The sequence below is a fragment of the Oncorhynchus tshawytscha genome, linkage group LG15, assembly GCF_018296145.1.
Source record: "Oncorhynchus tshawytscha isolate Ot180627B linkage group LG15, Otsh_v2.0, whole genome shotgun sequence".
NCBI lineage: Eukaryota > Metazoa > Chordata > Actinopteri > Salmoniformes > Salmonidae > Oncorhynchus > Oncorhynchus tshawytscha.
This window is the reverse complement of record NC_056443.1, coordinates 37,062,852-37,087,620: the sequence shown is the minus strand read 5'-3', so window position 1 is coordinate 37,087,620 and position 24,769 is coordinate 37,062,852. Positions and strand designations below refer to the sequence as shown.

Sequence of the window (24,769 nt, the reverse complement as noted above, 5' to 3'; positions counted from 1 at the left end):
ACAATCCAAAATGTTTTGTGGATATGTGTGCAGCAGAAATTCAATATTCACCTTTTTTTCCTACTGTTTCTTTAAGTCTACGCTATGGATAAATCCAACGTATGCATCACAACTGCCTCTTGCAATGCAATGCAATGCTGCGGAGTTCCATTGGAAGTGAATGTACCTCTGGTGTACCATGACACCTTGTGCACACCGGTTGTTTTAAAACCTCTTAAGGATCCGCCCCTTCATTTTTTTTTTATAGCTGAAATGACCTAACGGACTGACTACATCGCTAGCTTTGTGTGTGCAAGCGTTGCAAAGTGAATGTAGAAATCTATATTATTCAATTATTGCACTCACACTGCTTGCGCGCGCCATCATCTGGTTGTGATATAGTCGCCTTCTGCTACTATTTCCATTCTACAGCATACGGTCGGCCGCGTTCGATATTTCCAACATACCACACAGAAACGCAACGCTGCAAGGCGAACGCGACGTTACGTTGGAAACAAATGTAATTCTGGTGATACCAAAAATGTGATGTCGCTGTCGGTGTGTTTGCCAGCGTATGTCAAATTCAGTGTTCTGTAGTAACTTGTGTTCCCGGTGTATTCTTCTAAAAACCTAAAGGTTAAATTAATAAATTAACCTTTTTTATTTAGGTTTAGGGTAACCCACACGGCCATGTTTCCATGTTCACGGAAGACCGTCTGAAAACACGTGTGTAAATGTGTTGTTGTCTACGACTGTGGTGAAACGAGTTAAATCATTATTATTGTATTTGTTAAATTATTTTGATGTGAGATTTATCTTTCTAGAATCGTATCGGCAATTTTGATAATTCTATTTATTGTTTAGATGGATTATTTGTCTCGTTTTGGCTTCTAGAGCCAATTAACCTTTAAACAGAACATGTAAGGCCCTTGAACTATAAGGAGTAAAGTTAGGCCCCGTTCGTCCAGCATTGGGCTTAATAATAATAAATACAATGTTTCTCGCTAATAGATGTTGCTTTTTTATCAAGATTATCGTTCCACTGCAACATTGTAGAATCTTGTATTAACATAGTAAAATGTATTTATATATACTTTATATATACTTCAGCTAAATCTGATCCACAACTGTTACTTTAGCTGAATCTGATCCACAACTGTTACTTTAGCTGAATCTGATCCACAACTGTTACTTTAGCTGAATCTGATCCACAACTGTTACTTTAGCTGAATCTGATCCACAACTGTTACTTTAGCTGAATCTGATCCACAACTGTTACTTTAGCTGAATCTGATCCACAACTGTTACTTTAGCTGAATCTGATCCACAACTGTTACTTTAGCTGAATCTGATCCACAACTGTTACTTTAGCTGAATCTGATCCACAACTGTTACTTTAGCTGAATCTGATCCACAACTGTTACTTTAGCTGTAGTAATAATACAGTAGTATTTGATACAAGCCCTGTTTTGAATTTCTGAATTGACTGTTTGTCTTTGTTTATCCTTTCCTTTTTGGTCAATGTCACTATTATTATATATTATATTTTGTTGTACATGATATGAAGTATCAATATCAGTTGTTGTTAATGTCTAATCTTTGTTAGAAAGCTGTTCACCGTCTTTCAAATGTCACTAAAACTGTGTGTTAAGTTTGTACGTTTTTACAATGACCACCTATTCCCCCCCTTCCTGTCTGTTCCCTGTTTGCTTGCAGTTTTTTTGTTTTCTCCAGTGAAGACACATGAACAATCCTCTGCTCTGTCTAGACCTAACCAACAGAAGCCCGATGTTCTAGAAGTTGTGCTAGAACAGTTTGACCTGGATCGGAACTGATTTTGAAAGTGCTTGTGTGAAACAAAATGGAAACTGACCAAACTGATCAATCCCAAAAAGCCAGTCTTGTTTTCCAGTTTGATTACTACTGTCTATAGCCCTGTCACAGGACAAGCCAGAGAGAAGACCAACCAATAATCCTCCTCTCTGTGTCTTTCTCCTCTCCAACTCTTTCAGCTTTGCGTTGCTATTGGAGCGTTGTGCTGCTCCCCTTTCGAGCCCACTGAGTCTGATTGGAGGGCTGGGAGTTGGAATCCCGCCCCCGCAGCGCCTCTTATGCCACGCCTCCCTGCTTCTGGCCCAGCTCAAAGCACAGCTCGCCATCAATCAACTCGTTGCCGCGGGAAACATCGCCAACGCCATTACCTGCGCCAACCATCCACTACCCTCCCCTCACCCTCCTCTTGCCCTCTTCCTCAACCTCTTGAAAGCGGCATCCACCACCAATAACATGTACCATCCCCTATATAATCCGTTAGGGGGTCAGTACTCTTCACAAGCCCAGAGAACACCAGCTCAGATGGGGCGGTATGGACTCACACAAGCCCAGTCTGGGATGGACCCTCTGTTGGCCTCACGCCTGGGTCTGGGCCCTGTCTCTGCTGGTGGTTCCTCTGGTTTTTCCAGCCAGGGGGGCATGATGTCCTCGATGGGGTACAACCTGGGGCAGAGATCAACCGGGATGACCCCGGAGTTGGAGATAGACCACCACATCCGCTGGGCCAGAGAGGACGTGAGACTGCTCAGCCAGATGGTGCAGCAGAAACAGAACCAGCAGACCCAAATGAATCTTCGCCTGAATCGCAACCCCGGGGATGAGCTTTCGTCTAGGGTAGGGATGGGTAGCTACACCTCTGGCCGGTCCTGCAGCGACCAGCAGAGCTCCATGGCCTCCTGGTCTGGCCACCTGACCCAGTCTGCTTCCTCTAAACTCTTCTCCTCCCCCCTCCCTCAGTCGTCCCCTTCCACCTCCCAGATGTACCAAAGCCAAACCTCTGGGTTTGGTGGTGCGGGAGAGCCGGGACCCACCTCAATGGGTTCTGAGGCGCCCCTGAGTGTCTCCGCCTCGTCTGGCACTGATCCTCCAGCCCGGTACACACCAGAGTCCGCCAGCAACATCCTGGCGAGTTTTGGCTTGTCCAACGAGGACTTGGAGCTCCTGAGCCACTATCCAGACGATCAGCTGACCCCAGACAACCTGCCCTTCATCCTCAGAGACATCTGCATCCGTAAGGCCAATAGAAACATGGATGTGGACCATCGGCATGACAACAGACCCAGCCCGGGGTCGGACCACTTAGGTGGAGGACAGAGCAAAGTTATCGATTATGGAAATATTGATGCTTCTAAATACGACAGTTATGACAATATTCGATCCAATAGTTACGGCGGACAAGATCCGCTCCCGAAAGAGTCGATGAAATACTCTGTCAGAGACTCTCCAAGCGGGCACACCGGGACACCGTGTGTTGGAAGATCCATGACCTCCGTCCTTTCCGAGCAACAGCAGATTTGCAGCGCTGCAGTCCAGGGTTCTATCTCTCTCCCCAAGAATGACAACGACACTCGTATCGGTCTTCCTCCGCCTTCCAGCCTAACCCAAAAGACCCTCAAAACCCACGACTTATCTAAAGCAGCACCCAAACCTATGAACATCCCTGTCCACGGCGGAGACCAAGGACTCGACCGACTCCTCTCATCTCAGAATCGAGGCACTGCTCGAGGCCAGGTTCAGCCTCGGTCCGACCTGGTGGTTCTTAGTGGTGGAGTTGGAGGAGATGCAAGACTCAAGATCGGAGGTATCCCAGTGGGGATTCCTCCTCCCACGCCACCCCTCATGTGGCCTCCCTTATTCCCCGTCATGAATCCGTCGGTTCCCCCTCCCGGTCACGTTCCGGTGACTTGTCCGCCTCCCCCGATGGGTCCGCCTCCCCCGATGGGTCCACCTCCCCCGATGGGTCCACCTCCCCCGATGGGTCCGCCTCCCCAGATGGGTCCGCCTCCCCGGATGGGTCCACCGCCATCGATGTTCCAGCAAATCCCACCCCCAACGTTGATGGTGCCGACGAGGTTGCCGGCCCCGACCACGATGAGCGATTACTCCGCAGCTTCTCCCAGAATCTTTCCTCATACCTGTTCTCTCTGTAACGTAGAATGTGCGCAGCTAAAGGTGAGTTTTCGTCATACTATAACCTGAGTTTTCGTCATACTATAACCTGTCTTGACCAGACCTGGGTTGAGATACCATTTCAAATGCGTTGAGTTTTTTTATCTCTAGCCCAAGGAGCTGTTCAATTCTGGTCCTCGAAGGCCCGAAACACAACATTTGTTTTTGCTTCTACCCCGGGTCTGAATCAGTCCCAGATAATTAAACGGGTGTTTTGGCCCTCCAATGACAGCCCTGCTCCAGCCTGCCTTGATTGCAGTTTTAATCAAGCAAATATAAATGATTTGGAATGTCAAATAGTATGTGAACCCAGGTCTTGAACCCCTTCGTACTGACTTTTTGGTTTTGTGTATCTTTGAACCTCATGTTGTATCTCAAGACTTCTCTTGTTGAATGTGTTTCCATTTTGTTAATTCAAAAACGTAAGTCTAGCTATGAAGCGATTACCACTCGTTGACCCCCCCCCCACCAATGCACGGTGAGTTGAGATGTACTAAAACAGATGGAAATAATGTGAAAATGCTTTTTAGAGTAAAATATTAGCAAATTGCTTGAGTTGACTCGAGGAATATGTAAACATTAAATCCTGGACAGTATTCAACATTATATTGTAATTATTGAATACTGTATGTCATGAGATTTCTTTATAGATCTTTTTTTTTTTTTTCAAACCTCTTGAAATATTGTAATTGTATTTGTATATAAATGCCTTGTTGACTTTATAAGACATTGAGTTTAATGTGTGTCTTTCGATGACTTTGATTTGCCCGAGGCAGACGATGTTTTCAAGATTTTTTTGACTCTGTATAAACAGTTACCCTTGTTCTATCAATAGGCCTTTACCATGGTCAATGAATGAATGATTTAGCTAACTATGCCACATGTATCTATCTCTCTCTATATCTATCTCTCTATATCTCTATCTATATCTATATCTATATCTCTCTATCTCTCTATCTCTCTCTCTATATCTCTCTATATCTCTCTCTCTATCTATATATATCTATCTCTCTATCTATATCTATCTCTCTATATCTATATCTCTATATATCTCTCTATCTATATATATCTATCTCTCTATATATCTCTCTATATCTCTCTATCTCTCTATCTATATACATCTCTCTATATCTATCTATATCTCTCTCTATCTATATATATCTATCTATATATATCTCTCTATATCTATCTATATCTCTCTCTCTATCTATATATATATATCTATATCTATCTATATATATCTCTCTATATCTATCTATCTATATCTCTCTCTATCTATATATATCTCTCTATCTCTCTATATATATCTATCTATCTCTCTATCTATATCTATCTCTCTATATATATCTCTATCTCACTCGAACCCCTGGATACGGTGTAAACCAATGACCGTAACTCTCACCACATACTCCTCTACCAACTTTTCATACAATTTATTTAGTTACTTTGTTAGTTTTTTTTTGGGGGGGAGATGGCTGCCGAGAGAATCCGTTCCAGAGAATCTACAGAGAAGATTCCAGATGCTGCTGCTTTCCCCGTCAGACCCCCCCAACAGACTCTTGCCGTACCTACCTAGTGTTGTTCTTGGTAGAACAGGCAGCGTGTGTAACTAGGCTGTGTAACTAGCTATTTGTGTAGTATAGCATTTTTAACTAACTCCTGCTATATAAAAGCAGAGAAATTGGACTTTTTGCACTAGCTGCAAGGTGGGAAACCAAACTGATATTGAAAGGCCTTGTTTGAGGGCGACGCGGTGGAGACTGACTCAGACTGACTGTCGTCTCTGTTTTGACCAACAGAACTGGATTGAGCATCAAAACACCAGCCTCCACATCGACAACTGCCGGCTGCTCAGGAAATTGTGGGTTATGTCTCCTGTCTTTTTGTTTTTTAAATATAATGTCTGCCTGGCTCTTTCTAAATGTAGTATATTCCTCGTGTCCTCTCCCCTCATCTCCTACTCTAAGTCCATTGGAGGAGAAAGTCCTAGTGGACTCTATAGATTCTCCTCTAATACAGCTGAGAAAGGAGGTCGAGGGAAATAGGATGCGAGGGAATCGCAGAAAGGCGACTTGATATCTATGATCCCAGCGATCGCCATCACGTTGTACATTTATGCCAAATCCCCTTTTTCCTTCTTCCAGGTATCCTGACTGGAACGGGAAACTGTATCAAGGTGAGGAAGTTCCCTGTACTGGGTTCTAAAGTAGAAGGGATCCCTCTGACGGTCATCGCTGACTCAGTTCTTAGCTGACATTTGAAACCAGAATAACTTCTTCAGGCTGTGCTTACTGGCCTAGTTCCCTTCTCTCCTTCCCTCTCTTTCTCCGTCCTCTCCTCTCTCCCTCCTCTTCTCTCTCCTTCCAGCCCTGCTCCCAGTAGAAATGACAACAACCAGAGTTCTTCCAAACGTCGCCAGACCAACTCCCGTTCTCTGTCCCGTTCTCCTTCTCCTCGCCTCTCCTCCTACCGCACCACTTCCTCCTCTGCTCGCCGACCTCGATCCAGGGAACGATCCCGCTCCCGGGAACGTAGACACAGCGCCGGTAGACGGCGTTCCCGGTCTCCTGGTTCGCGTCGGGAGCGTGACCCTCCGGCGTCGTCGTCTTCGCACCGGGATCGGGAACGTCGGCGTTCCCGCTCGCCCCAGACAACTTCTTCATCCCGGAGGAGGTAAGATGACAGAAAAGTCAATAGACTGTATTGTAGTGTTTTTTTATTTTATTTCTAGTTGATACATTTTTTTTAAAGTGTATAATTTTTTCAGATGAATGAAAACTACTCTATGATTTTAAAATGTCTATTTATATCTGAATATTTTTTTTTACGTGTAATAAAATAAATTCAAATAATTGAAGTGAATTAATTCATCCAGGTCGCGTTCTAGGAGCTATGAGCGGGAGCGTCGGGAGGCGAGGAAGAGGAGCCCTTCAGGAGGAGGGAAGAGCAGCCAGCAGAAGTCTAGCAGTGCTGAGAGACTGGCCAAGAAACTACTGGAGTCATCTGGTGAGAGAGAGAGAGAGAGAGAGAGAGGGAACAATTATCCTGTTTACAGCCCGGTGAGGAGACCGCTTTTAGCCCGGGGCTAAATGAGTGTTCACACATTCTAAAGTGGCCTAACACTGACCTTAGCCCAGGGCCAGTCTTAGCCTGAAGGATAGCCCAGGGCCAGTCTTAGCCTGAAGGTTAGCCCAGGGCCAGTCTTAGCCTGAAGGATAGCCCAGGGCCAGTCTTAGCCTGAAGGAGAGCCCAGGGACAGTCTTAGCCTGAAGGAGAGCCCAGGGACAGTCTTAGCCTGAAGGAGAGCCCAGGGTTAATGATGCAGTGTGAAGAGGTGCAGTTGAATCTCAATGGTCTTTCCTTGATTCCTCTCGCCTTCAAAAGTGGGGGGAGGAACTTCAGCTTTTCTCCTCCAATTAGTTTTGAGATGGAAGGTAAGTCGAGAGGATGTGAAGAATCAAGGAAATCACATTGATTAATTCTTTTACACTCTGGTCAAGAGAACCAGTACATTACTTATCTCTCACACCCTGACCCAATGTCACAGTCTTAGCCTGAAGGATAGCCCAGGGACAGTCTTCCCCTGAAGGATCCTTCCAGGGCAGTCTTAGCCTGAAGGATCCAGCCCAGGGACAGTCTTAGCCTGAAGGATAGCCCAGGGACAGTCTTAGCCTGAAGGATAGCCCAGGGACAGTCTTAGCCTGAAGGGGAGAGCCCAGGGACAGTCTTAGCTTCCAGCCGGCCAGTCTTAGCCTTCCAGGCTTCTCCCAGGGACAGTCTTAGCCTTCCAGGGTTCTTAGCTGATGGGACAGTCTTAGCCTTCCAGCCGGCTTCAGTCTCCCCCTCTCAAGGATCCAGGGACTCTTTCCCCCAGGGTTCCTTCCAGCCGGCCTTCTCTCCCCCTCTCCTTCCAAAGTGGGGGAGGAACTCCTTCCAGCCGGCCTTTCTCCCCCTCCTTCCAGCCGGCCTTAGTTTTTCCAGATGGAAGGTAAGTCTCCTTCCAGCCGGATGTGAAGAATCAAGCCGAAATCACATTGATTAATTCCAGCCGCCTTTACACTCTGGTTCCAGAGAACCAGTACCCCCTTCCTTCCAGCCGGCCTCTCTCACACCCTGACCCAATGTCACCCCCTCTCCTTCCAGCCGGCCTCTCTCTCCCCCTCTCCTTCCAGCCGGCTTCTCTCTCTCCCCAGCCGGCCTCTCTCTTCCAGCCGGCCTCTCTCTCTCCTTCCAGCCGGCCTCTCTCTCCCCCTCCCTTCCAGCCGGCCTCTCTCTCCCCCTCCCTTCCAGCCGGCCTCTCTCTCCCCTCTCCTTCCAGCCGGCCTCTCTCTCCCCCCTCTCCTTCCAGCCGGCCTCTCTCTCCCCCTCTCATTCCAGCCGGCCTCTCTCTCCCCCTCTCCTTCCAGCCGGCTTCTCTTTGATCCATCCCTTTGTTTTCCAGCTGGCCTCTCCCTGACTAAGAACACCAGTCTAGAAGTTCTGATGCAGTCCCTGGCCCCTGCTCTCCTGGCCGAGCTCGCCAAAAAGAAAGGAGTCACTTCTGCCAAGGGAGGTGCCGGCAAGGGAGGCCGCTCCTCCTCCCGGAAGACTGAAACGGGAACGTCCAAGGGTGGCAAGGCAGGCACCGGATCTGGGAGGACGTCAAACAAGAAATCCTCCTCGCCCTCCAAATCATCCTTCAAATCGTCCAGCTCAGCTCCTTCCAAGGTATGGCTTTTGTGTGTGTTAAAATTATTATTTTTTTAAAATAAGACTGATAAGATGGGATCTTCCACAAGGTGAAGACGTTCAGACAGCTGATCGTGATGATGTCATCGTGATGATGTCATTGTCACTCCCATAGTACTGAACGGTCAACGTTGGCATCGCGGCGGCGGCTCCGTGCCTAAAAATGACGGTCTCCGAACAACTTTAACCCCCATTTGAACTGCCGCCATAAAAAAGGCCTGACTAGGGTACGGAGTAGTTTTGGCACAGCTGCGGTCCCTCGGCATAGCGTGTCCCCCCCCCCCCCATTTTAAAAGTCACTGGAGAGGTCTGACTACGCTGGATGGTGCTTGACATCAGAACCGGGCTGGACCATCTTGGTAGGGGGGGTGGCGTCTGTGGCCCACTGGGTCAGCCAAATGCTCATATAGATGATTATGACAACAGACAAATAGTAGAAGTCGCTGGCAGTGTCTGTTTAAAAAAATATTATTATTTGTATATGATTAAAGCCTCCAGTCTTCTTGGGTGTGACGCTACAAGCTTGGCACACCTGTATTTGGGGAGTTTCTCCCATTCTTCTCTGCAGATCCTCTCAAGCTCTGTCAGGTTGGATGGGGAGCGTCGCTGCACAGCTATTTTCAGGTCTCTCCAGAGATGTTTGATCGTGTTCAGGTCCGGGCTCTGGCTGGGCCACTCAAGGACATTCAGAGACTTGTCCCGAAGCCACTCCTGCGTTGTCTTGGCTGTGTGCTTAGGGTCGTTGTCCTGTTGTAAGGTGAACCTTCACCCCAGTCTGAGGTCCTGAGCGCTCTGGAGCAGGTTTTCTTCATCTCTCTGTGCTTTGCTCTGTTCATCTTTCCCTCGATCCTGACTAGTCTCCCAGCCCCTACTGCTGAAAAACATCCCCACAGCATGATGCTGCCACCACCATGCTTCACCGTAGGGATGGTGCCAGGTTTCCTCCAGACGTGACGCTTGGCATTCAGGCCAAAGAGTTCAATCTTCGTTTCATCAGACCAGATAATCTTGTTTCTCATGGTCTGAGAGTCTTTAGGTGCCTTTTGGCAAACTCCAAGTGGGCTGTCATGTGCCTTTTACTGAGGAGTGGCTTCTGTCTGTCCACTCTACCATAAAGGCCTGATTGATGGAGTGCTGCATAGATGGTTGTCCTTCTGGAAGGTTCTCCCATCTCCACAGAGGAACTCTGGAGCTCTGTCAGAAGGACCATCGGGTGCTTGGTCACCTCCCTGACCAAGGCCATTCTCCCCCGATTGCTCAGTTTGGCCGGGCGGCCAGCTCTAGGAAGAGTCTTGGTGGTTCCAAACTTCTTCCATTTAAGAATGATGGACAGACATTTTTGGTACCCTCCCCCAGATCTGTGTCTCAACACAATCCTGTCTCGGAGCTCTACAGATAAGTCCTTCGACCTCATGTCTTGGTTTTTGCTCTGACATGCACTGTCAACTGTGGGACCTTATATAGAGAGGTGTGTGCCTTTCCAAATCATGTCCAAATCAATTGGATTTACCACAGGTGGACTCCAATCTGGTAGTAGAAACATCTCAAGGATGATCAATGGAAACAGGATGCACCTGAGTCTCATAGCAAAAGATGTAAAAATAAATGTTTGTTTTGCAAATTGTATAATTTTTTTTAAATTCTAAACTCGTTTTTGGTTTTGTCATTTAGGGGGTAGATTGTTGAGGATTTTCTTTCCTTTTAATCCATTTTAGACAACAGAATGTGGAACAACTCTGGGGATCTGAAATACTTACCGAAGGCTGCGTGTCTCTGTCTGTCTGTCTGAAGTTTGAACACACCTACTCATTCCAGGGTTTTGCTTTATTTTTACTACTTTCTACATTGTAGAATAATAGTGAAGACATCAACACTATGAAATGACACATGGTGTGTCTCATTGTGACTCTTCAGACATTTGATGGGTATCTCTGTCACAGACGTGAAGTCTGTTAGCTTTTCCCATCATGCCTCTCTGAATTGGTGTAGACTCAAGGCTGTAATCGCTGTCAAAGGTGCTTCAACAAAGTACTGAGTAAAGAGTCTGAATACTTTTGTAAAAATATTTCATTTTCATAAATAAAAAAACTAATTTCTAAAGTTTTTGCTATGTCATTATGGGTTATGAATACTTTCCGACTGCACTGTATCAGACCGTGAATGTAGCCTATATCCGTATCATCAGCTATGCTATTAGCGATTAGCATATTCACCTGTAGCCTATACACGGTCCGTATCATCAGCTATGCTATTAGCGATTAGCATATTCACCTGTAGCCTATACACGGTCCGTAGCATCAGCTATGCTATTAGGGATTAGCATATTCACCTGTAGCCTATACACGGTCCGTATCATCAGCTATGCTATTAGCGATTAGCATATTCACCTGTAGCCTATACACGGTCCGTAGCATCAGCTATGCTATTAGCGATTAGCATATTCACCTGTAGCCTATACACGGTCCGTATCATCAGCTATGCTATTAGCGATTAGCATATTCACCTGTAGCCTATACACGGTCCGTATCATCAGCTATGCTATTAGCGATTAGCATATTCACCTGTAGCCTATACACGGTCCGTATCATCAGCTATGCTATTAGCGATTAGCATATTCACCTGTAGCCTATACACGGTCCGTATCATCAGCTATGCTATTAGCGATTAGCATATTCACCTGTAGCCTATACACGGTCTGTGTCATCAGCTATTAGCGATTAGCATATTCACCTGTAGCCTATACATGGTCCGTGTCATCAGCTATTAGCGATTAGCATATTCACCTGTAGCCTATACATGGTCTGTGTCATCAGCTATTGGCGATTAGCGATTTATTCACCTGTGGCCTATACATGGTCCGTGTCATCAGCTATTAGCGATTAGCATATTCACCTGTAGCCTATACATGGTCCGTGTCATCAGCTATTAGCGATTAGCATATTCACCTATAGCCTATACATGGTCTGTGTCATCAGCTATTAGCGATTAGCATATTCACCTGTAGCCTATACATGGTCCGTGTCATCAGCTATTAGCGATTAGCATATTCACCTGTAGCCTATACATGGTCCGTGTCATCAGCTATTAGCGATTAGCATATTCACCTATAGCCTATACATGGTCTGTGTCATCAGCTATTAGCGATTAGCATATTCACCTGTAGCCTATACATGGTCTGTGTCATCAGCTATTAGCGATTAGCGATTTGTTCACCTGTGGCCTATACATGGTCCGTGTCATCAGCTATTAGCGATTAGCATATTCACCTGTAGCCTATACATGGTCCGTGTCATCAGCTATTAGCGATTAGCATATTCACCTGTAGCCTATACATGGTCCGTGTCATCAGCTATTAGCGATTAGCATATTCACCTGTAGCCTATACATGGTCCGTGTCATCAGCTATTAGCGATTAGCATATTCACCTGTAGCCTATACATGGTCCGTGTCATCAGCTATTAGCGATTAGCATATTCACCTGTAGCCTATACATGGTCTGTGTCATCAGCTATTGGCGATTAGCGATTTATTCACCTGTGGCCTATACATGGTCCGTGTCATCAGCTATTAGCGATTAGCATATTCACCTGTAGCCTATACATGGTCCGTGTCATCAGCTATTAGCGATTAGCATATTCACCTGTAGCCTATACATGGTCCGTGTCATCAGCTATTAGCGATTAGCATATTCACCTGTAGCCTATACATGGTCCGTGTCATCAGCTATTAGCGATTAGCATATTCACCTGTAGCCTATACATGGTCCGTGTCATCAGCTATTAGCGATTAGCATATTCACCTGTAGCCTATACATGGTCCGTGTCATCAGCTATTAGCGATTAGCATTTTCACCTGTAGCCTATACATGGTCCGTGTCATCAGCTATTAGCAATTAGCATATTCACCTGTGGCCTATACATGGTCCGTGTCATCAGCTATTAGCGATTAGCATATTCACCTGTAGCCTATACATCTATTAGCGATTAGCGATTTGTTCACCTGTGGCCTATACATGGTCCGTGTCATCAGCTATTAGCGATTAGCATATTCACCTGTAGCCTATACATCTATTAGCGATTAGCGATTTGTTCACCTGTAGCCCAACTGGAGCAGCAAAATGGCAACTTATTCATTTATTTGTATTTATCCTGTTGGGCTAATCATTAGGATAATAATATATAATAAATAATCACCTGCATCGGTCGGACACACACACGGTTCCCAACTGGTGAGCCGCAAAAAAAATCCGCTGGTGGCGGCATGAATAATAAATAAATAAAAATAATAAGAATAATAAAAATATTGCTCTAACCTTTTTAAGATAATAAAACGCTTTTTTAAAAACCGTATGTTCTCACCCCGCGTGAGAATACGCTACGTTGCCAAGTTTTACTGTCCATGGATAGACATTTTCTGGGGCAGCAGCGTAGCCTAGCGTTGGACTTGATGCAAGATCGAATCCCCGAGCTGATGAGGTAAAAATCTGTCATTCTGCCCCTGAACAGGCAGTTAACCCACTGTTCCTAGACCGTCATTGAAAATAAGAATGTGTTCTTAACTGACTTGCCAAGTTAAATAAAGATTTTTAAAAAATACAAATACATTTAAAAAAAAATGTGCGTCAGCTAGGCTAACGTAGACCTAACCAGAGAAATAGAAAGATTACGATAAGGGAAAATAGGCTTCAACATCATCGTGGAATTAGGTGCAGTTTGGAAGGCCAACAGCAGTAGATGCACAAAGGGCAAGCAGGCAGGTTTGTTTGCAATAATTCAGTTAATTGTTACTTTAATTCGCACGTTCGTTCGTACGCAGGCCATATAAAGTGTAAACCGGTGCAGTGGTAATAGTTTGAGCAGTAAATACTAAATACATTCTAGACTATTTTCGCAGCCTATATATTCGATTCTGGCCGTTCCCTCCCTATGGCACTCGTAATTTGAATGGACCTCTGAATATTTCTCTCCCATAGAACAAACACGCAGCGAGCAAAGGTAAATAGATCTACTTGTCCGATTTAAAAGAAAAAAAAAGTGTGTGTGTGTGTATATATATATATATATATATATATATATATGAGAGAGAGTTTTTTTAAATGTTATTGCGAAAGTACTTGGAATGGTTCAAAAATAAACATATCCAGGTGTTAGAAAGGCCAAGTCAAAGTCCAGACCTGAATCCAATCGAGAATCTGTGGAAAGAACTGAAAACTGCTGTTCACAAATGCTCTCCATCCAACCTCACTGAGCTCGAGCTGTTTTGCAAGGAGGAATGGGAAAAATGTCAGTCTCTCGATGTGCAAAACTGATAGAGACATACCCCAAGCGACTTACAGCTGTAATCGCAGCAAAAGGTGGCGCTACAAAGTATTAACTTAAGGGGGCTGAATAATTTTGCACGCCCAATTTTTCAGTTTTTGATTTGTTAAAGTTTGAAATATCCAATAATTGTCGTTCCACTTCATGATTGTGCCCCACTTGTTGTTGATTCTTCACAAAAAAATACAGTTTTATATCTTTATGTTTGAAGCCTGAAATGTGGCAAAAGGTCGCAAAGTTCAAGGGGGCCGAATACTTTCGCAAGGCACTGTATATATATGAGAAACACTGATGGTCTGGAAAGGCTCTAAAATGTCCAAGACGACTCCAGCACAAATATAAAAACACAAACAACTTCCTCGTTATCTCTTCTCAAACTCATTCCCCTCTTCTCTCTTCTCAACCTCAACCTTCTCTCTTCTCAACCTAATTTTCCTCTTCCTCGTTATCTCTTCTCAAACTCATTCCCCTCTTCTCAACCTCAATCCCCTCTTCCTCGTTATCTCTTCTCAAACTCATTCCCCTCTTCTCAACCCCACTTCCCTCTCCCTCTTCCTCATTATCTATTCTCAACCTAATTTCCCTCTCCCTCTTCCTCATTATCTCTTCTCAACCTCATTCCCCTCTTCCTCGTTATCTCTTCTCAACCTCATTCCCTCTCCCCTCTTCCTCGTTATCTCTTCTCAACCTCATTCCCCTCTCCCCTCTTCCTCGTTCTCTTCTCAACCTCATTCCCCTCTTCCTCGTTCTCTTCTCAACCTCATTCCCCTTCCTCTTCCTCGTTATCTCTTCTCAACCTCATTCCCCTCTCCCCTCTTCCTCGTTATCTCTTCTCAACCTCATTCCCCTCTCCCCTCTTCCTCGTTATCTCTTCTCAACCTCATTCCCCTCTCCCCTCTTCCTCGTTATCTCTTCTCAACCTCATTCCCCTCTCCCTCTTCCTCGTTATCTCTTCTCAACCTCATTCCCCTCTCCCCTCTTCCTCGTTATCTCTTCTCAACCTCATTCCCCTCTTCCTCGTTATCTCTTCTCAACCTCATTCCCCTCTTCCTCGTTATCTCTTCTCAACCTCATTCCCCTCTTCCTCGTTATCTCTTCTCAACCTCATTCCCTCCCTCTTCCTCGTTATCTCTTCTCAACCTCATTCCCCTCTTCCTCGTTATCTCTTCTCAACCTCATTCCCCTCTTCCTCGTTATCTCTTCTCAACCTCATTCGTTTTCTCTTCTCAACCTAATTTCCCTCTTCCTCATTCTCTTCTCAACCTCATTCCCCTCTCCCTCTTCCTCATTATCTCTTCTCAACCTCAATCCCCCCTTCCTCTCATCTCTCTTTTTGTCTTCAACCCATGTGGAAATAATATAAAATCTCGAACAGGTCAAAAAGGTCTATTTTTCCCAGGGGAAGAAGGGAGCCCCAGGGACACCGGCTTTCTTAAGACCTAAGAATATCCCCCCCAACACACATCTCACTAACAACACTAAAGAATATCCCCACTAACAACACTAAAGAATATCCCCACTAACAACACTAAAGAATATCCCCACTAACAACACTAAAGAATATCCCCTGTAACACACAGCTCACTACCAACACTAAAGAATATCCCCTCTACCAACACTGAAGAATATCCCCACTACCAACACTGAAGAATATCCCCTGTACTACCCAACACTGAAGAATATCCCCACTACCAACACTGAAGAATATCCCCACTACCAACACTGAAGAATATCCCCACTACCAACACTGAAGAATATCCCCACTACCAACACTGAAGAATATCCCCACTACCAACACTGAAGAATATCCCCACTACCAACACTGAAGAATATCCCCACTACCAACACTGAAGAATATCCCCACTACCAACACTGAAGAATATCCCCACTACCAACACTGAAGAATATCCCCACTACCAACACTAAAGAATATCCCCACTAACAACACTAAAGAATATCCCCACTAACAACACTAAAGAATATCCCCACTAACAACACTAAAGAATATCCCCACTAACAACACTAAAGAATATCCCCACTAACAACACTGAAGCTCACTACCAACACTAAAGAATATCCCCTCTACCAACACTAAAGAATATCCCCACTACCAACACTGAAGAATATCCCCACTACCAACACTGAAGAATATCCCCACTACCAACACTGAAGAATATCCCCACTACCAACACTGAAGAATATCCCCACTACCAACACTGAAGAATATCCCCACTACCAACACTGAAGAATATCCCCACTACCAACACTGAAGAATATCCCCACTACCAACACTGAAGAATATCCCCACTACCAACACTGAAGAATATCCCCACTACCAACACTGAAGAATATCCCCACTACCAACACTGAAGAATATCCCCACTACCAACACTGAAGAATATCCCCACTAACAACACTAAAGAATATCCCCACTAACAACACTAAAGAATATCCCCACTAACAACACTAAAGAATATCCCCACTAACAACACTAAAGAATATCCCCTGTAACACACAGCTCACTACCAACACTAAAGAATATCCCCTCTACCAACACTGAAGAATATCCCCACTACCAACACTGAAGAATATCCCCACTACCAACACTGAAGAATATCCCCTCTACCAACACTGAAGAATATCCCCACTACCAACACTGAAGAATATCCCCACTACCAACACTGAAGAATATCCCCACTACCAACACTGAAGAATATCCCCACTACCAACACTGAAGAATATCCCCACTACCAACACTGAAGAATATCCCCACTACCAACACTGAAGAATATCCCCACTACCAACACTGAAGAATATCCCCACTACCAACACTGAAGAATATCCCCACTACCAACACTGAAGAATATCCCCACTACCAACACTGAAGAATATCCCCACTACCAACACTGAAGAATATCCCCACTACCAACACTGAAGAATATCCCCACTACCAACACTAGAGAATATCCCCACTACCAACACTAGAGAATATCCCCACTACCAACACTAGAGAATATCCCCTGTAACACACAGCTCACTACCAACACTAAAGAATATCCCCTCTACCAACACTGAAGAATATCCCCACTACCAACACTGAAGAATATCCCCACTACCAACACTGAAGAATATCCCCACTACCAACACTGAAGAATATCCCCACTACCAACACTGAAGAATATCCCCACTACCAACACTGAAGAATATCCCCACTACCAACACTGAAGAATATCCCCACTACCAACACTGAAGAATATCCCCACTACCAACACTGAACCAACATATCCCCACTACCAACACTGAAGAATATCCCCACTACCAACACTGAAGAATATCCCCACTACCAACACTGAAGAATATCCCCACTACCAACACTGAAGAATATCCCCACTACCAACACTGAAGAATATCCCCACTACCAACACTGAAGAATATCCCCACTACCAACACTGAAGAATATCCCCACTAAAAACACTAGAGAATATCCCCACTACCAACACTAGAGAATATCCCCACTACCAACACTAGAGAATATCCCCACTACCAACACTAGAGAATATCCCCACTACCAACACTAGAGAATATCCCCACTACCAACACTAGAGAATATCCCCACTACCAACACTAGAGAATATCCCCACTACCAACACTAGAGAATATCCCCACTACCAACACTAGAGAATATCCCCACTACCAACACTAGAGAATATCCCCACTACCAACACTAAGAATATCCCCACTACCAACACTAAAGAATATCCCCACTACCAACACTAAAGAATATCCCCACTAACACACAGCTCACTACCAACACTAAAGAATATCCCCACTAACAACACTAGAGAATATCCCCACTACCAACACTAGAGAATATCCCCACTACCAACACTAGAGAATATCCCCACTACCAACACTAGAGAATATCCCCACTACCAACACTAGAGAATATCCCCACTACCAACACTAGAGAATATCCCCACTACCAACACTAAAGAATCCCCACTACCAACACTAGAGAATATCCCCACTACCAACACTAGAGAATATCCCCACTACCAACACTAGAGAATATCCCCACTACCAACACTAGAGAATATCCCCACTACACTAACACTAACAGAATATCCCCACTACCAACACTAAAGAATATCCCCACTACCAACACTAAAGAATATCCCCACTACCAACACTAGAGAATATCCCCACTAACACACACTTCACTAACAACACTAAAGAATATCCCACCACTAAAGACACACACTTCACTAACAGTAAAGAATATCCCACCCGACACACACTTCACTAACACTAAAGAATATCCCCACTACCAACACTAAAGAATATCCCCACTAACAACACTAAAGAATATCCCCTGTAACACACAGCTCACTACCAACACTAAAGAATATCCCCTCTACCAACACTAAAGAATGTCCCCTGTAACACACAGCTCACTACCAACACTAAAGAATATCCCCTCTAACAACACTAAAGAATATCCCCTCTAACACACAGCTCACTAACAACACTAAAGAATATCCCCACTACCAACACTAAAGAATATCCCCACTACCAACACTAAAGAATATCCCCTGTAACACACAGCTCACTAACAACACTAAAGAATATCCCCACTACCAACACTAAAGAATATCCCCACTAACAACACTAAAGAATATCCCCACTAACAACACTAAAGAATATCCCCACTACCAACACTAAAGAATATCCCCACTAACAACACTAAAGAATATCCCCTCTACCAACACTAAAGAATATCCCCTGTAACACACAGCTCACTACCAACACTAAAGAATATCCCCACTAACAACACTAAAGAATATCCCCACTACCAACACTAAAGAATATCCCCACTACCAACACTAAAGAATATCCCCACTAACACCAACACTAAAGAATATCCCCACTACCAACACTAAAGAATATCCCCACTACCAACACTAAAGAATATCCCCACTACCAACACTAAAGAATATCCCCACTACCAACACTAAAGAATATCCCCACTACCAACACTAAAGAATATCCCCACTACCAACACTAAAGAATATCCCCACTACCAACACTAAAGAATATCCCCTGTAACACACAGCTCACTAACAACACTAAAGAATATCCCCACTAACAACACTAAAGAATATCCCCACTACCAAAGAATATCTAAAGAATATCCCCACTACCAACACTAAAGAATATCCCCACTACCAACACTAAAGAATATCCCCACTACCAACACTAAAGAATATCCCCACTACCAACACTAAAGAATATCCCCACTACCAACACTAAAGAATATCCCCACTAACAACACTAAAGAATATCCCCCTACAACACACACTTCACTACCAACACTAAAGAATATCCCCTCTACACACTAAAGATATTCACTACCAACACTAAAGAATATCCCCACTAACACACACTTCACTAACAACACTAAAGAATATCCCACCCGACACACACATTCACACTAAAGAATATCCCCCTAACAACACTAAAGAATATCCCTCACTACCAACACTAAAGAATATCCCCACTAACAACACTAAAGAATATCCCCACTAACAACACTAAAGAATATCCCCACTAACAACACTAAAGAATATCCCCACTAACAACACTAAAGAATATCCCCACTAACAACACTAAAGAATATCCCCACTAACAACACTAAAGAATATCCCCACTAACAACACTAAAGAATATCCCCACTAACAACACTAAAGAATATCCCCACTAACAACACTAAAGAATATCCCCACTAACAACACTAAAGAATATCCCCACTAACAACACTAAAAGAATATCCCCACTAACAACACTAAAGAATATCCCCTACCAACACTAAAGAATATCCCCACTACCAACACTAAAGAATATCCCCTCTACCAACACTAAAGAATATCCCTCTACCAACACTAAAGAATATCCCCACTAACAACACTAAAGAATATCCCCACTAACAACACTAAAGAATATCCCCTACTAACAACACTAAAGAATATCCCCACTAACAACACTAAAGAATATCCCCACTAACAACACTAAAGAATATCCCCACTAACAACACTAAAGAATATCCCCTCTACCAACACTAAAGAATATCCCCTACCAACACTAAAGAATATCCCTACCAACACTAAAGAATATCCCTCTAAAGAATATCCAACACTAAAGAATATCCCCACTAACAACACTAAAGAATATCCCCACTAACAACACTAAAGAATATCCCCTAACAACACTAACACACAGCTCACTACCAACACTAAAGAATATCCCTCTACCAACACTAAAGAATATCCCTGTAACAACACAAAGCTCCCTACCAACACTAAAGAATATCCCCTCTAACAACACTAAAGAATATCCCCACTAACAACACTAAAGAATATCCCCTCTAACACACAGCTCACTACCAACACTAAAGAATATCCCCACTACCAACACTAAAGAATATCCCCACTACCAACACTAAAGAATATCCCCACTAACAACACTAAAGAATATCCCCACTACCAACACTAAAGCATATCCCCTCTACCAACACTAAAGAATATCCCCTGTAACACACAGCTCACTACCAATAGCAGTCTGGTCTCGCTCTCTTTCTCTCTCTAGACTAAGAAGAAGGGAGCACCAGGGACCTCCGCTCTGTTAAGACTGAAGAATATCCCCCAACACACAGCTCATGATGAGGTGGTGAAGGCCGTGGAACCCTTCGGAAAGATCAACACCGTCATCCAGCTCAAGCCCATACAGCAGGTACTGTATCTTACCAGATGTCCGGAGTACCCCGAACCCCAATCGTTCCTATAGTTCAAGGCCATAAACCAGGTATTCACAAACACTGGTCTTTCCCTTCGTTGATGTTCCCCGTCATGTCCAAAGACACAACTAATCAACCACGAATACATCTCTCTTCCGGCCTCCTCCGCTTCTCTTCATATTGGTTTTGGTGTATTTAAAAAAAAAACTAAAAAAAACTAGTGGTCTAATAAACTAAACGCTCTCTCTCCTCCCACCCCCCTCTCTCCTCCCTCCATCCCCCTCTCTCTCCCACCCCCTCTCTCCTCCCTCCATCCCCTCTCTCTCTGCTCCCTCCATCCCCCTCTCTCTCTCCATCTGCTCCCTCCATCCCCTCTCTCTCTCTCTGCTCCCTCCATCCCTCTCTCTCTCTCTGCTCCCTCCATCCCCCTCTCTCTGCTCCCTCCATCCCCCCCTCTCTCTCTGCTCCCTCCATCCCCCTCTCTCTCTCTGCTCCCTCCATCCCCCTCTCTCTCTCTCTGCTCCCTCCATCCCCCTCTCTCTCTCTCTGCTCCCTCCATCCCCCTCTCTCTCTCTCTGCTCCCTCCATCCCCCTCTCTCTCTCTCTGCTCCCTCCATCCCCCTCTCTCTCTCTGCTCCCTCCATCCCCCTCTCTCTCTGCTCCCTCCATCCCCCTCTCTCTCTCTCTCCCTCCATCCCCCTCTCTCTCTGCTCCCTCCATCCCCCTCCCTCCATCCCCTCTCTCTCCTGCTCCCTCCATCCCCCTCTCTCTCTCTCTGCTCCCTCCATCCCCCCATCTCTCTCTCTCTCCCTCCATCCCCCTCTCTCTCTCTCTGCTCCCTCCATCCCCCTCTCTCTCTCTCTGCTCCCTCCATCCCCCTCTCTCTCTCTCTGCTCCCTCCATCCCCCTCTCTCTCTCTCTGCTCCCTCCATCCCCCTCTCTCTCTCTGCTCCCTCCATCCCCTCTCTCCTCTGCTCCCTCCATCCTCTGCTCCCTCCATCCCCTCTCTCTCTCTCTGCTCCCTCCATCCCCCTCTCTCTCTCTCTCTCTCCCTCCATCCCCCTCTCTCTCTCTGCTCCCTCCATCCCCCTCTCTCTCTCTCTCCCTCCATCCCCTCTCTCTCTCTCTGCTCCCTCCATCCCCCTCTCTCTCTCTCTCTGCTCCCTCCATCCCCCTCTCTCTCTCTCTCTGCTCCCTCCATCCCCCTCTCTCTCTCTCTCTCCCTCCATCCCCCTCTCTCTCTCTCCTCCCTCCATCCCCCTCTCTCTCCTCCCTCCATCCCCCTCTCTCTCTCCTCCCTCCATCCCCCTCTCTCTCTCTCCCTCCATCCCCCTCTCTCTCTCCTCCCTCCATCCCCCTCTCTCTCTCCTCCCTCCATCCCCCTCTCTCTCTCCTCCCTCCATCCCCCTCTCTCTCTCTCTGCTCCCTCCATCCCCTCTCTCTCTCCCTCCATCCCTCTCTCTCCCTCCATCCCCCTCTCTCTCTCTCTCTCTGCTCCCTCCATCCCCCTCTCTCTCTCTCTCTCCTGCTCCCTCCATCCCCATCCTCTCTCTCTCTCTCTGCTCCCTCCATCCCCCTCTCTCTCTCTGCTCTCCCCTCCTCTCTCATCCCCCCCCCCTCTCTCTCTCTGCTCCCTCCATCCCCCATCTCTGCTCCCTCCATCCCCCTCTCTCTCTCTCTAGCTAACATCCTGACCATCAAAGGCCAGCTCCCTCCATCCCCCTCTCTCTCTCTCTCTGCTCCCTCCATCCCCCTCTCTCTCTCTCCTCCCTCCATCCCCATTGTAACATCTCTCTCTCCTCCCTCCATCCCCCATTGTAACATCTCTCTCTCCTCCCTCCATCCCCCATCTCTCTCTCTCTCTGCTCCCTCCATCCCCCCATCTCTCTCTCTCTCATTGTAACTCCCTCCATCCCCCCATCTCTCTCTCTGCTCCCTCCATCCCCCTCTCTCTCTCTGCTCCCTCCATCCCCCTCTCTAGGCATCTGTGTTGTTTGAGAGGGAGGAGGATGCTAAGAAGCTGGCTAGCTGTAAGAACCTGACCATCAAAGGCCAGACCGTCACCGTACTAACGGAGAAAGATGCTCTGCTGGACGACTCCAAGGAACTGAACCAAACCAACAAGTCTACCGATGAAAAGTAAGAGAAATCAGGCACTCTTTTCTTTATTTCATTAGTTAACTCTATATACATTATGATATTAGTTAGTTATTTATTTCATTAGTTAACTCTATATACATTATGATATTAGTTAGTTATTTATTTCATTAGTTAACTCTATATACATTATGATATTAGTTAGTTATTTATTTCATTAGTTAACTCTATATACATTATGATATTAGTTAGTTATTTATTTCATTAGTTAACTCTATATACATTATGATATTGATAATAGTAATATATATAATTATCTATAATAATCTAGTATAGTGTAGAGAGTCATTGTAACATGTACATTAATCTAGTATAGTGTAGAGAGTCATTGTAACATCTATAATAATCTAGTATAGTGTAGAGAGTCATTGTAACATCTATAATAATCTAGTATAGTGTAGAGAGTCATTGTAACATCTATAATAATCTAGTATAGTGTAGAGAGTCATTGTAACATCTATAATAATCTAGTATAGTGTAGAGAGTCATTGTACCATCTATAATAATTTAGTATAGTGTAGAGAGTCATTGTAACATCTAAAATAATCTAGTATAGTGTAGAGTCATTGTAACATCTACAATAATCTAGTATAGTGTAGAGAGTCATTGTAACATCTACAATAATCTAGTATAGGGAGTCATTGTAACATCTACAATAATCTAGTATAGTGTAGAGTCATTGTAACATCTACAATAATCTAGTATAGAGAGTCATTGTAACATCTACAATAATCTAGTATAGTGTAGAGTCATTGTAACATCTACAATAATCTAGTATAGAGAGTCATTGTAACATCTACAATAATCTAGTATAGTGTAGTCATTGTACCATCTATAATAATCTAGTATAGTGTAGAGAGTCATTGTAACATCTATAATAATCTAGTATAGTGTAGAGAGTCATTGTAACATCTATAATAATCTAGTATAGTGTAGAGAGTCATTGTAACATCTATAATAATCTAGTATAGTGTAGAGAGTCATTGTACCATCTATAATAATCTAGTATAGTGTAGAGAGTCATTGTAACATCTATAATAATCTAGTATAGTGTAGAGAGTCATTGTAACATCTATAATAATCTAGTATAGTGTAGAGAGTCATTGTACCATCTATAATAATCTAGTATAGTGTAGAGAGTCATTGTACCATCTATAATAATCTAGTATAGTGTAGAGAGTCATTGTACCATCTATAATAATCTAGTATAGTGTAGAGAGTCATTGTAACATCTATAATAATCTAGTATAGTGTAGAGAGTCATTGTAACATCTATAATAATCTAGTATAGTGTAGAGAGTCATTGTAACATCTACATTTCTGTGAAGTATATTTTCCATAAACAGAAATATTATCTTTTCACCTGTTTTTTTAAGCTGGTGTACAAAAGTAAAAGTCTCAAACTAAATTTACAAACGTGAAGCATAGAAATAGATCACATAGAACAGATCTACCTTTTCTTAGACTTTGAAATGACACATTGCCACTTTAACTATATATACAGTTTGCTATAATTAGTTAACTCTAGTATATACAGTAGGATATAGTTAGCTGTAGAATACACAGTGATAGAGTATACTAGTGAACTAATTCTATGTGTCAAAGAACAGCAACGATGCTGGGTTTTTCACGTGTGTATCCAAGAATGGTTCACCATCCAAGGAACATTCAACCAACTTGACGTGCCGGCATCCCTGTGGAACGCTTTTGGGGGTGGGGTTTGCAACTTAATTAGGAAGGTGTTCCTAATGTTTGGTTCATATATATATATATATATAGTATGATATAAGTTAAA

At 44.4% G+C, this 24,769-nt stretch overlaps 1 protein-coding gene across 1 annotated transcript in view; it reads left to right on the top strand.

Annotated features, from left to right (window-relative positions):
- The first annotated feature begins 525 nt into the window (after positions 1 to 525).
- The window catches only part of LOC112267340 (zinc finger protein 638), a 67,986-nt gene continuing 43,742 nt past the window's right edge, over positions 526 to 24,769 (top strand). Inside the window, exons 1-8 of the mRNA XM_042297822.1 lie at positions 526 to 551; positions 1,992 to 3,984; positions 5,781 to 5,842; positions 6,349 to 6,654; positions 6,869 to 6,987; positions 8,423 to 8,688; positions 20,670 to 20,813; positions 22,799 to 22,956. Coding sequence (XP_042153756.1) covers positions 526 to 551; positions 1,992 to 3,984; positions 5,781 to 5,842; positions 6,349 to 6,654; positions 6,869 to 6,987; positions 8,423 to 8,688; positions 20,670 to 20,813; positions 22,799 to 22,956 — 3,074 coding nt within the window. The remainder of the gene's footprint in view (positions 552 to 1,991; positions 3,985 to 5,780; positions 5,843 to 6,348; positions 6,655 to 6,868; positions 6,988 to 8,422; positions 8,689 to 20,669; positions 20,814 to 22,798; positions 22,957 to 24,769) is intronic.